This window comes from Diprion similis, chromosome 4, assembly GCF_021155765.1.
Source record: "Diprion similis isolate iyDipSimi1 chromosome 4, iyDipSimi1.1, whole genome shotgun sequence".
Lineage (NCBI taxonomy): Eukaryota > Metazoa > Arthropoda > Insecta > Hymenoptera > Diprionidae > Diprion > Diprion similis.
In genome coordinates, this window is record NC_060108.1 from 14,214,955 (window position 1) to 14,232,986 (window position 18,032).

The following is an 18,032-nucleotide window of genomic DNA, read 5'->3' on the forward strand; positions in this document are numbered from 1 at the left end:
TGTGTCGTGTCAGAGGGTATAAAATGTAGCGAATGTAGCTCAATTATTTGCCTGCTTTTGCTTGTACTCCACGCGCTCCGTAACTTAACTGAGAATATTTATCCAAGTACAATAATGAAGGTTAAGCTGACAAGGCAAATAGAATGTTAAACCGTTTAACAGGTGTTGAACACCTTTTAGAATAACATATATAGTATACATGAATAAAGCGTGCACCATCGGGTACCAAATGATATTTTTTTGAAAAATAAGCCCAAAATTTTAAAAATTAATTTCGAGAATTGAACCGTTTTTAAATAGGAATCATTCTATGTCCTGTGGTGGGCTTAGGGTTCTTCCTACGTTAGGGCAGCTACGTTAGTCGGCAAGACAGCATAATTATTTGCCAACTTGCCATGACTTAGACTTTGCGTAGCCCTAACATAAGCGCCTGTCTGCCACGTTATTAGCCAGCATAAAATGATCCCTGTTTAAGAACAATTTAATGTATAATATCAGTCGGTTCAAGACATTTCGAGCTTATTTTTCAATTAAGGACTGGCTTGGTACAGGGTACCAGACGGTGCTCGCAGAACCAATCACGCTGTAGAGAGGTATGAAGAGACCCAATGAGGATCAAGTTTATCAGTTCTGAATATTTCACCAGGTATGCTATCTCCGCAATTCGGGCACCGTGGTGAATTGACGCCGTGAATCCTGTCTAGTACCTGTGCGTAGAATATAATACCTGTTTGACTACCCGCAAGCAAGCGGTGACAACCACCTGTGGCCCTGAGAGCAGCCGATACGAGACCTTGAGTGTTTGACATGTGAATCGAGGCTCTGAAAGCGAAGGAAATCGGATTGCGAGTTCCCGATAAAGGAATCTGATAAAAATAAGGTTGAAATTCGCATGCCGCTGGTATTTTTTAAAACTCGGCTGCCTGTAGGTCAGCGGCGATGGCGGCGGCTGACCGGGTGGCGGGAGGGGAGTTTAAGTGGCTGGAATGGCGACGACGAGGACGGCAGCAGCGATGACGTCTGCGGCTGTGGCAGCGGCGACGAGATAACTGCGGGGGAATGATTTCGCTTACGTACTCAGCGCCTTTTCTTCAATTTACCTATATTCATTCGCTTGTCGGCGAGGAACACGGCTGATACGCCTCCCACGAGCCTTGATCTATCATCGGTTTTCAACACTGCACGTAAATACACGTAGGCATAACCTCGAAAACGTATCACTAAACTCGGTGTCAGTCGAGTTCTCGTTTAGCGAGAGGTTCGACCACCGTAGCACGGTGTCAAAGGCGGGATAGCTAATTCCAAAAATCCCCGAAGATGTTGAGAGGATACGGACCTGTCACCCAGGCCCTTCTGGGCACTTTGTTCACGTGGGGTTTGACGGCGGCGGGGGCTGGGCTCGTTATTTTCATACGAGGAAAACAGGTGAGTTCACATCAGGTATATTTATAAGGACAAATTAAAGCTTTTCCAATTTTATCCATCGTCCGATCGCATGCTGCTTTCGTGTTCTTGATACAGCAATTCGTATGTTCATATTTTGGATATAATTGTTTTTCGCATTTATCATTTTCTTTAACTTAATTTAATCTTCTTTGTCTCTTCTCCTCCTTCTACCCCGTTTTGACGATGCTATTGCAGTTATCGTTGACACGTAACCTTTAACATCCAGTTATTATTTGGTCTCTAATCAAGTATCTGTATCAGACGACAAATATAAGTAATAAGTATGAGATCAGAGGAGAGAGGATGTTTGTAAGTATTGAGTAATAAATATGAAATCATTGGAGATAGGATGCATATAAGTATTGAGTAATAAATGTGACATCAGAGATAGAAGGATGTCGAGAATACTCGGAAACATGTGCAATGTTGCAAAAATGAAACGCCTCTTTAGGATCTGAAATTCTGCTTAGCCAAGGAGCAAATGTAATTGGATAGTTTTAGAACGTATAATTTATATTTATTTTAACTGAGCTTAGCAATGCATTCATCATGTATGCTAGATACGTAAGGCAATATTCCGACAGTATACTTACTTGAAAAATTCTCATATAGAGTATTGACATTAATACAGAAATCTTTTTACATTATTTTAAGTATACTAACAAATATGGTAGAAAATGAAGGACAGGGAAAGAATTAAGAAACTGGAGCTTACCCTTGAACTACAAGGTTGATATCTAGCCTCATTCTAGTATGGAAATATATAATGTCCAATTATTCGGTAGAAAGGTCCACTGGAATCCTGAACCTTGTAATAAACTGATATAGATTGTTTTCTTGAAAGTTTCAGCAATTGCTAAAATTGACGTGAAATTGCTTTCTTTTGTTCTGATGGTATCTGATTGTGAAATGATTCAGTATTGGTAGGGTAATAAAGTGAATTGCAACATTGATATACCAGATTATAAAAGCATAAACAGCAAAGTCCGTATTGGTTTTTCAACTGTTTGCCGTCTGCCATCTGGTCAAATCAATAGTAATCGTATCCCTTTCAGCGTACTTTATTAATTTATTTATGCTGATACGGTTTCACACTTACCTTTTAAAAAATTTTTTCTTCACGTGCATATGCTTATCACTACACTATAGGTTAATTATTATTGTATGTTGTATAATATTGTTTCAATTACGATTTCTTCTATTTACAGAGGAAACTATTGGACGTCAGCCTTGGTTTTGCAGCTGGAGTTATGATCGCTGCAAGCTACTGGTCCTTGTTATCACCAGCCATCACAGCAGCAACGGAGAGCAAAACTTATGGGGAAAATGGAGAATATGCGTTTTTACCGGTCGGACTTGGATTCCTCCTAGGCGCTGGTTTTGTCTACGGCACAGACGCGTTGATATCTGCACTAGGCGTTCAGTCCCCGAATGTGGTTTTAGCCATGCAATCAGTCGGTACGAAACAAAGACGAAAAATCCTGGCAAAGCTAAAGAGCGACCAGGATATTGACGACAGTATTATTGTTAGTGAAGTTAATGTTAGTGGTGCAAAAGTCTACTCTGACGTCGAGTCGACCACCATCGATGGTAGATACTATTCATTTTATAATTGTATAAATAGATACGTAATATTCACACTTGTGGCTTTGGGTAATGGGATCGGTTTTACAACTACATATCAGCAAGTGTTGGGCTTGGGGTTCGGTCGATGAAGTCAAATTAAATATCTCGTGACGAAGTTATCCATTACAAATTCTTAGATCAGAAATTTTTTTAAATCCAACGGAATACTGTAAAGAAATTTTATCTTGCATTTTCAAAAGCTACATCTCTTTATACTAGGATCGGAAACTAGTATAGGAAATAGTTGTCATCGGAATACATATTGTTGCGTCTGACTGACTCACCCTTTTAATTTTTTCAACCAATGAGTATTCACGAAGTTTTACTCAACTGCCGTCTTACTAAAACTGCATGAAAACCAAATTTGATAACTCATTCACTATGTAAAGTTCACATGAAAGTGCACCTCTTTTACAGTTAGTAGAGAAAATCGGTTTTGTTTCTAATTCTCACCGCATGTCAGGATCTGCAAATGTGTAAGCACTAAGCATTACCAAATGGGCGATTATGTGCATAATACTGTTCAACTGTATTATAACAAGTTGTGAGATATATTAACATTTGATTCCCGGCTTTGTGATTTTCATGGTTAAAGCTGATCCTACTAACCCTGCATGCAAGAGTAAAAGCCTGTTTAGTTCATATTAGAATTATGTATATCATGACAGTCTTTGGGAGGAACAACAGGTGTAAACTATTTTACACGACCCATTTTGCCTCCGATCTTTTGCCGTTCTCTCATTGCAAGTATGTGATAAAAATTTAACTTCCTAAGGCGCTGGCATAATAATTTGACCAATTTACAATAATCTTTGATGAGAATCGATACACGAGTAAAACTAAAAAGTGTTTGACGGTCGAAAGTAAGCATCCTTAGCTTAGAGCATTGTCACACCTATGTATAATGAACATCAGTTCCTCCTGAGAAACAATGCCTAGGCTACTGGTACAACAGATACAGTTTTCGATAATCCAATAGTGATTGGCATTGTGAGAGATATTTTAATATACATATAGATAATGTTGAGATAAAGTGCTGACGACTGTATATTTTACATTACCATTTGTGTTTAATATTGATGTGGTTTTATTAAAAAAAAAAATTGATGACTATTTCAGGCTTCTACGAACAAAGTACCAGAAGAAGACAAACAGCTAACACAGCTGCACGTATTCCCGAAGCAGGAGATGCCGGAACTGTTTACGAGGACCCAAATGACGAAGCGAAAAACGACCAGTGGCGCAGGATACTGTTGCTTGTCGTTGCAATCACGGTATGGCTCGTAGCTCAAGATACGATGATTAGTATAAAAGCCTTTTCAACCAAGAAATACAGAAAAGTATCTATCGTCATCATTTGAGATATAGTGCTGCTCTCTGGAAAACAGTGTGAAATACACTGTCACTTGGTAGTGGCAATATGCTTTGCATGTTAGATGCAATTGCATGAAAATTTGGTAGATTCGAAAAATGTCGGATTCGCGAGTACCAAGTTACAGTTGAATCAGAATTTTTGCTTTCTCATTACTCGTAAATGATTTTACTTGAGACTGATGAAAAAAAAGCTTGTAACAGTTACGTAATTAGTTCAGTCATTTTATTAAAGCGTTGAAGCAAATTCTATCCAAAGTTTCAATCAGCTGCATAAATGTTGGATCAACCCAGATTCAAATATTCGAGCCATGTATGCGTAAAGCAATCATCGAGCATGTGTATTGCATGTGTACAGCATGTGTACACCTTTAACTGCGTATACTTTATAAATTTAGCCTGGTTGTAAAACGTGAATAACTTTATTATCTAACTAATCCTAGTAATTTCTAATATTTTTGCAGGTTCACAATATTCCCGAGGGCCTTGCAGTGGGTGTCGGATTTGGAGCAATAGGAAGCACAGCCGAAGCTACTTTTGAAAGTGCAAGGTGAGATTATCTTCGTCTTTCCGTGAATTTCACGATTTAGAATATACAGTTATTAAGCTATACGAAAAATACCAGATTCAACGTCACCTGCCTTTTAGAAAATGGATTAGTTTAATAAGCCATTACAAACTTATAGCTCTGTATCCACGTCTACTCATAATTGTTACGGGCATTGTGATTGCTTTTTGAGTGCTGTGAAACGTGATAATTTATCGTTGATATATTAGAATTTTATGCCTCCTCGATATCTGTGCTGTTTTCTCGCGGCACAATTCACAACAGGTATTTCCATTTTCTTTTTTTGCTACGATAATGAAATGCGATTAGATAACACTGCAATGAAATCGGCGAGACTTGAAAAAATTGACGACGATTTTGCGACGTTTCCTATTACCCCTCGTAAGTCTACACAATGAAAAATAAAGTTTTTACATGAATTTAAGCTGTTAACAACTCGTGATTATCTGTACACCGCTACTGATTACGATAAAGCATTAACAATTACATATTAATCAATTAAAACATTACCATTGACAGCAGCATCATATTTGTAGGCTCTATTATCAGCATAAAAACTCCGATATGCATCTATGATCGGAATCTAAATCAATTTAAGTAGCTAGTGAGTTTCTGAGACCATATCATAAAAATTGAAAATTTTCTGGTTAGCGATGCTTATTTCGTTCGATACGCATTATTTATTATGATTTCATCATTGTAAGTTAGTTGAAATACTTCAGAAGCTGGTGAGTGATCAAACTGATCAAGTTGATCAGCGAATGATCACAGATTATATCAAAATATACGTGATTTTTATTTATCTTGTGAAAATTTTATACACCGTGATAGGTCGATATCGTGAATCCTTTCTGTTTTCCGTAAGATAATTGGCTAATTTTAAATTCTTATTCATCAGTTTTCAACCAAATAATAATTATCGCATTGTTGCACAGATGGAAAATTTAAGGACCGTACATGCCTAGTCAGAATTTAAGAATTTTATGAATTTTATTTTTATACAAAAATAGCCGAGAGCTGTAGTTTGGTTGGAGAGTTTTGATTAATTCGCAGTTTTATTCATTAGATATTTGAAATGACAATATTAGTTCGAATTTTAGTCAGAATAAAATTATAATTTAGCCAAGGAAAAGTCAGAAAATAGTCATTTCAGAGTATATAAATCCCCAACGCTGAATAGTCTGAGGGTTTGGGGAAACCCTTCAATAGAATTTTCTCACTCTGCACAGGCTTTTCATTGTAATTTTCACTATATCGATGTCTCTGGGATAATATTTGAAACCTTGCATTTTTATTGCATATGCACAAATTATATTTGCGTGTACTGAACGAGTCTGCATTTTAATCTTCAGAAACATCGTATCAATTTTTAGTACAACCTATAAGCATGCATTGACATTTTAAAATATGCGAGTTGTAAGGAAAAGCAACAGCTTTCATGAAGGTTTCACCATTTTGAAACTTGTTTTGACATTTCCCTGTGGAAGTTCTAGAAATATTTCCGTCAAAACCTGAAAGGTGCGGATTGGCGTGACCATGGAATTTCAGTGAAACTATATTTAAATTATATAAAAATATCATGAAATCTTATGTTGGATGCAGACAGCCGATGCTCACGTGCTTATTGAGGTATCAGAGAATACATGGAGCATCAAATATTTATTCCTCCAAAAATATCGATTTATTGATTACGATTTTCAGAGAATAACCGTAGAAACACATAAAAATACGGGCTACCGCAATTTAATTCCTTCTTCTATCAGTCCTAGAATGTTGTGTTTTCAACTAGCATTAGGTGTTTCGCATTTCAAGATGTCTAGATACTAGTTACACTGGCGTAGCGTATTTCTGAATCATTTCACACAAAAAGTCTCCCGATTTCCCGATAACGAACAGTGAAATCCTATTTTCGAAATGTTCTGTATAAATACGTTCGGTTCAGTTGCTTTCGTTATTCCCGTTATAATTCTGTACGCACACATATGACGTAACATGCATTCGTTACATCCATGTACTACAAGGACAAAGTTCGGGGCAAGGTTATCGCGAAGAAGACCGAGATCAACTTTCATTCACAACTCATAAATTCCTGTAAGATATACGTACCATGCTGATGAAACGATACTTCGTAGTTGGAACAAGTTTTCCTCGACATATTGCGCAGTTTGTATTAAATTTGAGATTCACGCGACGTCCTTCTACATCATTCGTTGAAAAAAGTATCAAGGACTGTTAAATACCTGTACAGGTGTACCTCAATTTTCATCCCCCCTTCACCCCTCAACCACACAATATACGTATTATTCGTGAAAAGAACTGGTGAATTGAAAACGCATCGACTAGACGAAATGTATCAGATCCAACTACAGTTTATCTAAATAATCATAATAATATTAAAAAAAAAAAAAAAATGACATTACTGCCTTGTCTGGATCTTATAAATAATTTTTTTTCCAGTGTAGCATGCGTTTCGTCACATTTACAGGTGAACGTACAGTCCGATCGTACCACCGACGTAAAGATGTCGCTACTCGGCCGAAGTTGTAGAAATCGGGTTTCATATAAGAATAATGATAAGGTGGGCTCATTAGCTTGGGGTATGCGCTTATTATACATATCTCGTGTAGGTATTTAATTACGAGTCGGTCCTGAATGACCGTAGTCGTTTCTACAATCTAGGTATCGGTATAAGTATAGGTGTATAGTATAGGTATAGGTGCACGGATGCGTGAACTTGTCGTAGATACTGCCTATGGTATAATAACCATAGAACGCAACGGGACGCGGCGCAACGCAACACCCTGACGTGTCACGCGGACGAAGGGCCGTATATTATACAGCTGTCGGCGTAGTATGGGTGTCCCGTCATTCATAAACGTAGCGAGTTGTGTGTATGAACCGTCGCGGTCGTTCCCCCATTGACAAAGTGCAACGTGGATCGTGGATCGCTCGGTGATTCCCCCGCTCGAGCAGCCAATCGGCGGTTCCACGTGTATCGCGATAGTCGCGACCGACGTGACGGCTCGAACGTCCTATGTGCCTTATGGCAGCTACGTATACGCCTTGTCGCATACATAGATATGCGCGTATAATGTAGCAATCTACCTACTACTGGGGGAGATGGTTATCCATATAGAGACAGATAAACTGAGATATGTAGATAAATGGCTGTGTAGGCAAAGCTCGGCCTGCAAAGACGCCCGACGGTAACCATACCGTAAACAGGTATAGAATATAATGTGCAGGTACATCATGAGGAATTTCTACATAGGTATATAACGTTATATTATATATATCTGCTGGTATGCCTATGTATGAGAACGCTACGGGATATCGATGCATGCAGCGCATGCAAGGAATTTTTTAATTACAAACTATGACGCTTATTTTTTTTGTCATTATTATTTATTTTATCATAATTGTTTTTCTTTTCCATCATCCACGATGCCCGCAGGTACGCATATTATCTCTGTAACATCAGGTATAGGTTTTTCAAATGAATTATTATTTATAAAAAATACATCAAGCTCCAGTCATATAATCACCATATCTCGCCGCCTCGCCGTTCTGTATTATCTATAAATCCTTATTACCCGCCTGTCCTCATTCGCTCCGCGTTATCACTCTGTCCTCGCTTTTTTCCACTCTCCTCACACCACTTTTCACCGTGTTCAACGCTTCTTAATTAATCCTCATACTTTCGTATTGTCATATTGCCCCTCTCTTCCTCCTCTCTCTCCTTCTCCGTCCCTCGAATCCCCCCTTACCTGCAATTAGTACTCGCACGAGCGGTTAATGCCCATTGATATATAATCGCCGGTTGTTCAATCGGGCGATAATGCTCAGCGATGACATCGGTACGTGTGGGGCCATCGAGCCAATATCCATGCCCATACGCTGCAGCGTATCGCGTGAATACCTAGAGAACCGAGCAGCGGAAGCCGGCGCCGGTAGAACTTCCGGTCTCGGGGTTCCCGGGATATTATAGATACACGCGCTACTGCAAGTTCGCCCTGAGGACGAGCCGCAGAGAAAGACGGGCGCGTGCCCATGTACATATACCGAAACAACGTTTATTGTAATAAATACAGTCATATATGCACGCATTTACTATCATGCGTATTCTTGCACGCCTGTGTTTTACACGCGTGCGTCTTGCGTGCATGAAAAAAGTTGGCGCAACGGAGGCAACTAGTACATACCATACGGTAACGGCCGACTGAGGTAAACTTGGAATGGGAATAGCAATGGGTATGCTCGCACAGATGTGGGCTACGAGATACGCGTGCAGGAATGCAAGCTTTGACGTAGCGACGGTTTGAAACATCGCGCAGGAGTGAACAAGAGATTTTACACCGTGCTATCGGTCAGTAGAAAATTAAAAAAAAAAAAAACTAGCCCTTTTATTAGAAGCGCTTGATCGATGCCAGTTTTCTGATGTTTTTTACTGCTTCAGATTAATTTTCCATCCAAAAACTTATTAACTCGCTGGCAGGAAAAGAAGTTTCTTCCATTTAATTTTTCAACCATTTAATTTTCAAAATTTGCCGCGAAAAATAGAATATCTCGTTGTTTGATTATATATTTAAAAAAAAAACCTCAATATCCAGATCTCAGGGAACAATATTGCACAAAAAATCAGAAGTGCCAGAACTTTCGGGTTAGCTAAAAAAAATTCGGGTTAGTTAATTAAAAACATTAACGGCTACATGTTGCATTTCAAATCTTTGGGGAACATCAAAGACTGAAATTTATAATTTATATTCTTTGCGTCAAGTTTTTTATAAATTTTTTGCACATTCGGCAAAAGGCGTGACTGTTGTGAAATGGAATTGAATTTACACGGTGATATGTATGGTATACATTTGCATAGTACCGTCTATAGCATTGTTGCGAACAATGTATGCAAAAGGTCAACCTTAACGTCAGCAGGGGCGAAGTTTAAACGGCGGAAATAGTCTCAGAGGTATTTTCATTGACGTGTATCCTTCATCTCAGGTTCTAGAAAGATCTTCGCACATACATCTTGAATATTTTTTTAAGAAAAAAGATATACATACCGAGGGATAAGAACCCAAAGGGCGTAACCCGCTGTTTTTTTAATTTATGAGACAAAACCGCTTTCTTAATTATGTTTTTTGTTTTTTGTTTCGCGTACGACCCGTGAGTTCTCAGTCCTCGATATGCATATTGTAACTCAACAATATCGCGGTAATCTATTCTACCTGCTATCATAATATTCAACGCTTCTTCAAAATAACCACTGCGTTGAATCTTTCCTCAATTGCACCGTTGCAGATTTACACTCCCAAAAGTGTAAATGTATGCATATTGTATTATACAGTATACAATTTGAGAAGTATAAATTTACGAAAGCACGATAGAACAAGAACGTATCGATATAAGGCATACCCGACAACGCTTCACCTAGGCGAACGTTGTACCTACTGCAGAGAGTGTATATACATATACGTATATACATATACGCAAGTATTGCGTTCGAGTAGGCGGCATCGGTGAAGTGAAACAATCTTTGGAATGCGGGATCATCGTGTATGCGCGTTGCGCGTCCGTTACCTGGAATGTACGAGCGAGGAGTCTGCAGCAAGCTCGCGTTGCAAGTCTCGGAGACGTGGATCGGCATTAAGAACCCGTCGACGTCCTCATCCGGCGCGGCTGCGCGACGTTGCCTTGCTTTTATGCATCGGTGTAAGTAATATATAGAAGCCGCATGGAAGGCGTCAGAGGAAATTGGCCGGAGGCGGGAGAGGGCGCGTTATTCCTCGGATTAGAAGGGGGCGAACTAAACGGCCTCCGCACTTTTGCCGTTTTTCGTACGATCATAAGCCTCCCCCGACGTATCTTCTCACCCTGCACCCCGGTCGGCAACCGCAAGGCCGGCTGGTGACCCCTGCGTGCATCGACGGACCTCCCTGTCCTCTTCTCCAGCTGATCACTCCTCGAGAGTTACCTCGAGCTGTTTTAGCCAACGGATAATACAATACGGAGGATTTGCTGTGCAGGAGTCTCTCTCTCTCTCTCTCTCTCTCTCTCTCTCTCTCTCTCTATACCTACCGTCCCGGTCGGCGCGGCGCGTTGCGCCAGCAGCTAGCGAGGGAGGCCGTCGTGGTGGGGCTCTGGAATGCATGGGAACGCGGTGTCGAGTCGGCCGAGCCGACCGGCCGCGATTCGCCCGTGCCGCATTCCTCCGGCTCCCGAGGTCCACACCGGCTTGCACAGCGTATACGGACGCTCCTACACTGGCCACCTTCAGGGATTGCCTGCTCACCGCGAGAGGAACACGCGGACACTCCGAGATTCTTTTTTACCTCACTCTTCCTCACGGCGCGGCGCGCCCACCTCGCCAAGAGTGTTCGATGTTGTGGAGGGAGGCTTCCTCTCTCTCCTTCTCTCTCTCTCTCTCTCGTAATATGGTGATATTGTCCAATATTGTTATAGACAAGAATTAAATGTCTATCTATCCGTCTAACTATCTATCTATCTATCTATCTATCTATCTATCTATCTATGTGTATATACATATATGAAGTGCAATCTCTCAATAGGGCCGCTTCCCTGCTTTCGTACTCGGTTGCTGCCCCCCATTCCCCGGCCCAAGTTTATCTTTGATGCACAATTCCCTGAAAAGGGCCGCGCAGCAAATGCAATGGTTCTGTCATTTCTATTACCATATAACTAACAATCTTTCATATAAAACGTTTACACGAATAATTATGTTGTATAAGCAGAGAAAAAAGAAATTGATGTGTTAATAAAATATTGAACCACAAGTTTTTTTCTAGGGTAAAATAAATTGAAATGGGATTCTAACCGATGTAAATAACGTATTCGCGCGTGTATGAGAGGCTGACCCTACTGAAAGAGTGCGACTTTTTTGTGACACGACGCTCGCTGGAACGCAACTGGAGGGGGGGGCTCCGATTCCTGGAAAATCGCTTCCCCTCTTGTACTGTTGCGGCTCTATTGAGAGAGTACACTGTATACTTAGAGGTTCACTCGAAAGGACCTGTTTGACAATTGCAACTCGTTTGTCTAGTTTAAATGCGCTGCCAACTTTGGATAAATGTTACTAGCACGGTAGGCAGAGTGACCGATGCGTGAGGAATCGCGGCGGCGCCGTAACCCGCCGATTTTTAATAGGCGAGAGGTTATGGTTGACAGTAACTTGTCAACCAGTCGATTCTAGGGAATTTTTTCTTTTCAGCGAAGGTTTCCTTCAGGCTGCAAAGACCGATCTCAACCAATCAAAATTAAGCAAGTTTAAACGCTCGCGTTACGAGCTGATCCTTCCAAGGGAATCTCTCGGCATGCGCGCGCGCGCGCGTGTGTGTGTGTGTGTGTGTGTATGTGTGTATGCACATGCACATATAACGTACGGCTACGTGTGATCTGTCCATACCTTATTAGGTACCTTATACCTATACCTATACCTGTACCTTGTATGACATACTGATGTAAGTGTAAATATTATAAGGTACAGCTGCGGTACGCGCTCTGCATGCATTGAGGTGCCGCGGGTTCAACCTTCTCTCCTTCCTATACAACCGGGTGGCAGGCATCGACCCTATATCCTCAATACAGAGGTATGTGGTTTGTTCGGTTTTTGTTAGGGAGTCGGCGTTGATTCTCTCGCATATTTGGGTGATTATTTTGAAATTTATTATTATTGAAAGTGTCACCGATTAGCAGTCATTCTAATCAGTGATACTTTTGAAAATACAGATTTCGAGTACTTAATTCATCATTCCTTATTTTTTTTTCATATGTTTCAAATTTCGATACATTGCCCATTCGAAATATTTATCCTTCCAAAATTTTACCCCCACCGGCTGATTCGGATGATTATACAGCTTATGTTACTCTTGTTTTATGCAAATCGATCTACTGGATCTCGAGTTTATCGGTAACAAACTGTATCCATTTTTCCCCTCCAATATTACGCCCGTTTTGTATGATATTAGAGAGGTGGCAGTTTCTCATGTAAACGCTTCCTTGCAGTATATAGAAGTCAGATAATAATCTGATATAATTGTGCAGAAGAGTTCTGAAATATTTCACTCGGTTCTCGTACATCATTGAAGAATTTACTGCAGAATTTCACTATCTAAGAGTCCACAATGTAGCTCTACCGTTCTAAGAGAACCATTGGAATGTCATGTTTTTAGTCAGTTTAGATGAACTTGAACATTTTTGGGTAAACGAATTACGACTTCGCGTAGTTGTAAGTATCCGGTTCACAAATCTCTGGGTAATCGTTGTCCCCCGCGAGGACGATGAAAATGCCAGGTAGGAAACGAAGCATGGAATGACGGCGGCAGATCGAGAGGCCTCTTCTTACTTCTTAGAACCTGGGTGACCTCCCCTCGCTCACCGGTTAACTGTACATAATATCCGTATATGTAGGTATCGAAAGGTAGAGGTGCTGCTGCTAGCTGCCTGACTCTTCGTCGGGGTTCGCCGGCCCTCGGAAGCGTTCACAGATCATCGTTAGGAATGCGTCGCGTCGCCGCGGCGTTCGGCCCGGGTGCACCCAAGGAACGTGGTGCCTCTGGCTCGTTTCTTCCTACTTCACCTGTTACGAGACGTTACTTTCTACGTTACTGTACCGTCCTGGGGGTGCTTAGTATTTCTTCACCATCCTCTGCCCCCAAATCCTGCAGCAGTACATACCTACGCTCGTATATATATATACCTATATATGCACACTCGGAGACAGTATTTATTACGGTCTAATTAATATTTATTACATACTTAAGGTGAAAGTAATTTATTTTTTTATCATGATAAAGATAAGAAATTTCATTTTAAAAATTGTTTATAAACGATTAATCAATTTTTATTTCATCTTCTTTCTATACACAAATAATATGCGACTATTTATGAATGTATGAGATTTTTAGACGGTTTTTTGGGGATATTATTATAAGCAATGTAAGCGTGTAATATTTATACACTTCAGGACATGAAGGAATTTCGAAGGACTACGTTTGTCTACATGGAATTTTTTAATCGCATATATATCTTTTTATTACAGCAGTTTGTTACGGTGGTCTTCTCTGTGATGAAACTTCGCCTCTTTTGATTGGATGTACAGTCAAAGTAAAAGTGATCGTCGTTGTAAGCTGAAGACGGCATTCGTCGTCAAAAATTCATTGTACATGTATTATATTCTCTAAGAATATCACGATCGCCGAGTAATTTTATATTTAATTTATAACATTTTAAAGGTACTAAGGATATAAGTCAAAAGATTCTTCACTCTTTTTCTTTCATTCTCGAACGTACATTTTTCCACGACCTAAACACCTGGGTTTTCGCTATTGTGTTCCTACGGAATACGTTGAAGGTTGAAATAACGGAGGGTTGAAACCTGGCTGTTTCAGAAACTTGGCTATCGGAATTGGGATACAGAACTTCCCGGAGGGTCTGGCCGTCTCCGTCCCTCTTCAGGCTGCTGGATTCAGCACGCTAAAAAGCTTCTGGTACGGACAACTTTCGGGGATGGTTGAACCGATCGCCGGGGTCTTGGGTGCGGCTGGTGTCAGCTTAGCATCGGTGGCCTTGCCTTACGCTCTCTCCTTCGCTGCCGGTGCCATGATTTACGTTGTCGTCGACGACATCGTTCCGGAAGCCCATTCGAGGTAAGTTGGATCATAAGGCTGAAGTTGGTAACGTTAGCGTAACGAAACTTTGCCGGGAACAATTAATATTTTGCCATTTTTGTTAGTGACATTGAAATGGTTGAATTATGGAAATATGAATTACCGCTTTGCCTTATTATAATTTGAGTTTCAATTAATGATTTTTTGCGGTTTTTGGGGTCGCTGATAACGAATCTGAATTCAGATTTTGAAAATTTACTATTCCGAATCCAATCAGGGAGCCCGAAAACCACTCCGTAGAGTTTTTTGACCGTATTAGATCAAATTGGAAATTTTCGTCCACCATATTGGATCCACCATCTTCAATTTCCAAAATCTGACTTCAATCGTAATCAACGACTCAAAAAAACCATAGAATACTAAATTGTTATAAAAGCACGACAACGTGTGACTGAAAGAGTTAAGGACTGTCTAATCTGGACAACTGCAGGAACTTTCTCTCGCTGTAGCCTCAATTTTACCCCTGCAGGAGCTCTTAACGTGCAGGTATGGAAACTCGAGGGAAGAAAAACGAGTCCGTGTAGGTGCTGCATTCATACGTGCACGGTGAGCTGAGGGGCAAACCCCTTGCAGGGGGTATGGCGAATTTTTTCCCAGGCCCTGTGCATTGTCATTATAATTGGCTTCTTTGTGCTTCGCGTGCGTCTTGTAACCGTCCGTCCACGCGTCCCGGGCCCCTGGGAGTCCTGAGATACTCGCTCGTCGTAGACTCCCTCGGGAACACATCTCGTTTCTTCTTTCTTCGAGTATATATACACAGACGAAAGTGAAAAACGAATGATCTTTCTTCCTAGAACCGGATATAGGACTCTCAGAGCATTCTGTTTTCCTCCTGGTATTATGCAGCTACCCAAAAACCCAGGGGTCATCGCGCAGAGTATCGCGGTACAATGTCAATCCATCGCCGCACTTGCCTACGTCATTACTTTTCAGGTTTCATTGCTGTTTTACAAAGAATTTCACAAAATCATTGAAGAATTTGAAATTTTTTAACACGTGCGATAAAATTTTGTCCAATTTGAACCTCGAAACGTGTAAAATTTTTTCCAATTAAGTCATTGAGAGATAACGAGACGACCTCTTATAACTAATTTTAGAAAAATAAAACTCTTTGTGCAAGAATTATTTCATCTCGATAAATAATTCTAGTCACTTTACTATTATATTTGACATATTTTGTGTAGTTTTAATGAACGTTGTAACTCGTATCATCAAACATTCTTTGTCTGTCGAAGGAAAATTGGCCGAATGGTTTTTCTCCTTATTTTCACGCATTTGTCATTAGGCATATGATAAATTTTAAAACAATGATACGTTGTAATGTATAATTGTTGACATGTGTCTATTTTTTTCTTTTTCTTTTCACGCAGCGGTAACGGAAAGCTAGCAAGCTGGGGTGCAGTTGTTGGCTTCCTTATTATGATGGCGCTCGACGTTGGTCTTGGATAAAAATAAGGAAGTAAACGACAATTATTACAGCACGGAAAACGCGCAGGCATATGCCGCCTCCCCCACCGATGGATTACTCGCGAGTTTCTCTTTTATTTTATTTTATAATATTATACACAACGACGAGCCGTTTATACCAATCGGTATTTTAAGTTTACACGTGAGTATATACAGTATTCGAAATCCTGGCTTGCGCATATACCTACATTTTTATACATACCACGTATATATATGTATAGTATCCAAAAATGATTACATCTGAAACCAGTATTACGTGGGTAAAATTGTACATAATTTTAGAATTTTAATACGCATATGCACAACAATAGTGTCTACGTGTAAGTGAATGTATTGCTCACGTGTTCGGACGACTATAAAGGTGACTGCTTCTTACGCGAAAAGTTCAATTAAAGAATTGACAAGTCAGAGATATGCACTTGAATATGTCTGCTCGTTTATATTCGCAAAGTCTTCCGCTATGCCTCAAATTTCCTATGATGCAAATACGTCAAACATCAAATCATTTCAATATCTTTATATTTTACCATATTTTATACCATTTTAGATGCCTTCTATCACTAAACCCCAACATCATCTTGAAAATCATCTCATACACAATGCTCGAAAAAAGCTACAATCACATTACATACCGAAAAGAACAGTTACAGACAATGTAAAGAAAAAAAGAAAGAAAGAAAACAAAAAAAAAAAAAAAATGGTGGTACCAAATGCAAATTTCTGTGCTGTTGAATATTAGGAAAAAGAAAAGTAGCATCAGGGTAAAGCAATTTATTACACCACAAATCATTATATGTAAAACTTATTTCCCATTCCATTAGAAATGTGACCTAATTGACGTACTTAATTGACTCCCTACAATATGCGTGAGTATACGTGTGTGCTTGTCTGAATGGGTTTAAGTTTGTACAAAATTAATATTCATAATAATGATAATTTTATTTCAATAAGACGTTTTCCATTACGTGCGTGCAATTGGGTATTTTTTTCTTCAATGTGATGTACTTATGTATAAAAATTATATAGAGCATAAGAAACGAACTGTACATAGATAGTAACTTTAATTATGTATACATACGTGTATATATGTATGCACACATATACTGTATATGTAAATATATTAACTTAACATAGTACCAGCAGGTCAATGGCCCAGTTTTACACCACGGTGGTATTTAACACGCGCATATGTATAACTATAGTATACCTTTCCACCTTCCTAACTAATGCGTGCCGAGAACTTAAACTCTACGGCGTTTACACCAATCATTTGGAGTCAGGTTACTGAGTTCGGTTAAAATACGTTCTGTGTACGTACACCTGAAAGTAGGGGAAATTGACAGCGACAGCTAATTTATTTCACCGTTTTCAATAAACATCTTTATACATATGTCTATCGGTTCGTTCCACATTAATTATTCACTAAACTAGAAAACTCATATGTATTTTGGATGTATTGTATGTTCAAAGATCAGCGATTTGGTCAATTTTACAATCCTGAACAAAGAAAAAACAAAGTTAGGATATTTATTTTCATAATGCATTGTTAAATCGGTGAAAATAGTGCGGGAAGAAATGAAATCTACGAACAAGAATTTAGCCAAAATTGACGAAAGTTCAAATCGTAAAACCGGGTCCTGAAACGTGCGCTCCTTGCAAAATAGTCGCTAACACCCCTCGTGACGTATCTTAATAATAGTACATTTATTTCGTGCTCTCAACATCCTAGATAATGACGACGAGATTTCACTGTCAACAACGACTACACCGGGCAGAGGCAAATCAACGGGACAAATAACTGCATGGTCGGAATCTTGAGCGGGCATAGTATCGGAGGGACAAAGTATAGGGTGAAACTGGTATGAATGAAC

At 39.7% G+C, this 18,032-nt stretch overlaps 1 protein-coding gene across 2 annotated transcripts; it reads left to right on the forward strand.

The window, feature by feature from the left end:
- The first annotated feature begins 728 nt into the window (after positions 1-728).
- LOC124406079 (zinc transporter ZIP11) lies at positions 729-17,295 on the forward strand. Of its 2 annotated transcripts, none has more exons than XM_046881428.1 (6): positions 729-1,425; positions 2,655-3,036; positions 4,192-4,346; positions 4,908-4,993; positions 14,416-14,673; positions 16,065-17,295. In XM_046881428.1, the coding sequence occupies exons 1-6, from the start codon at positions 1,318-1,320 to the stop codon at positions 16,141-16,143; spliced, it is 1,068 nt and encodes a 355-aa protein (XP_046737384.1). In that variant the 5' UTR covers positions 729-1,317; the 3' UTR covers positions 16,144-17,295. The 2 variants fall into 2 exon arrangements, with proteins under 2 accessions (XP_046737384.1, XP_046737385.1); XM_046881429.1 differs by having other exon boundaries at positions 2,655-2,904.
- The last annotated feature ends 737 nt before the right edge of the window (positions 17,296-18,032 follow it).

Bases quoted from the DNA above. Each gene is read 5' to 3' on its own strand.
- LOC124406079 (XM_046881428.1), top strand. From the start codon at position 1,318: ATGTTGAGAGGATACGGACCTGTCACCCAGGCCCTTCTGGGCACTTTG. The intron at 1,426-2,654 runs GTGAGTTCACAT...TTCTATTTACAG, and splicing joins TTTTCATACGAGGAAAACAG to AGGAAACTATTGGACGTCAG. The intron at 3,037-4,191 runs GTAGATACTATT...TGACTATTTCAG, and splicing joins CGAGTCGACCACCATCGATG to GCTTCTACGAACAAAGTACC.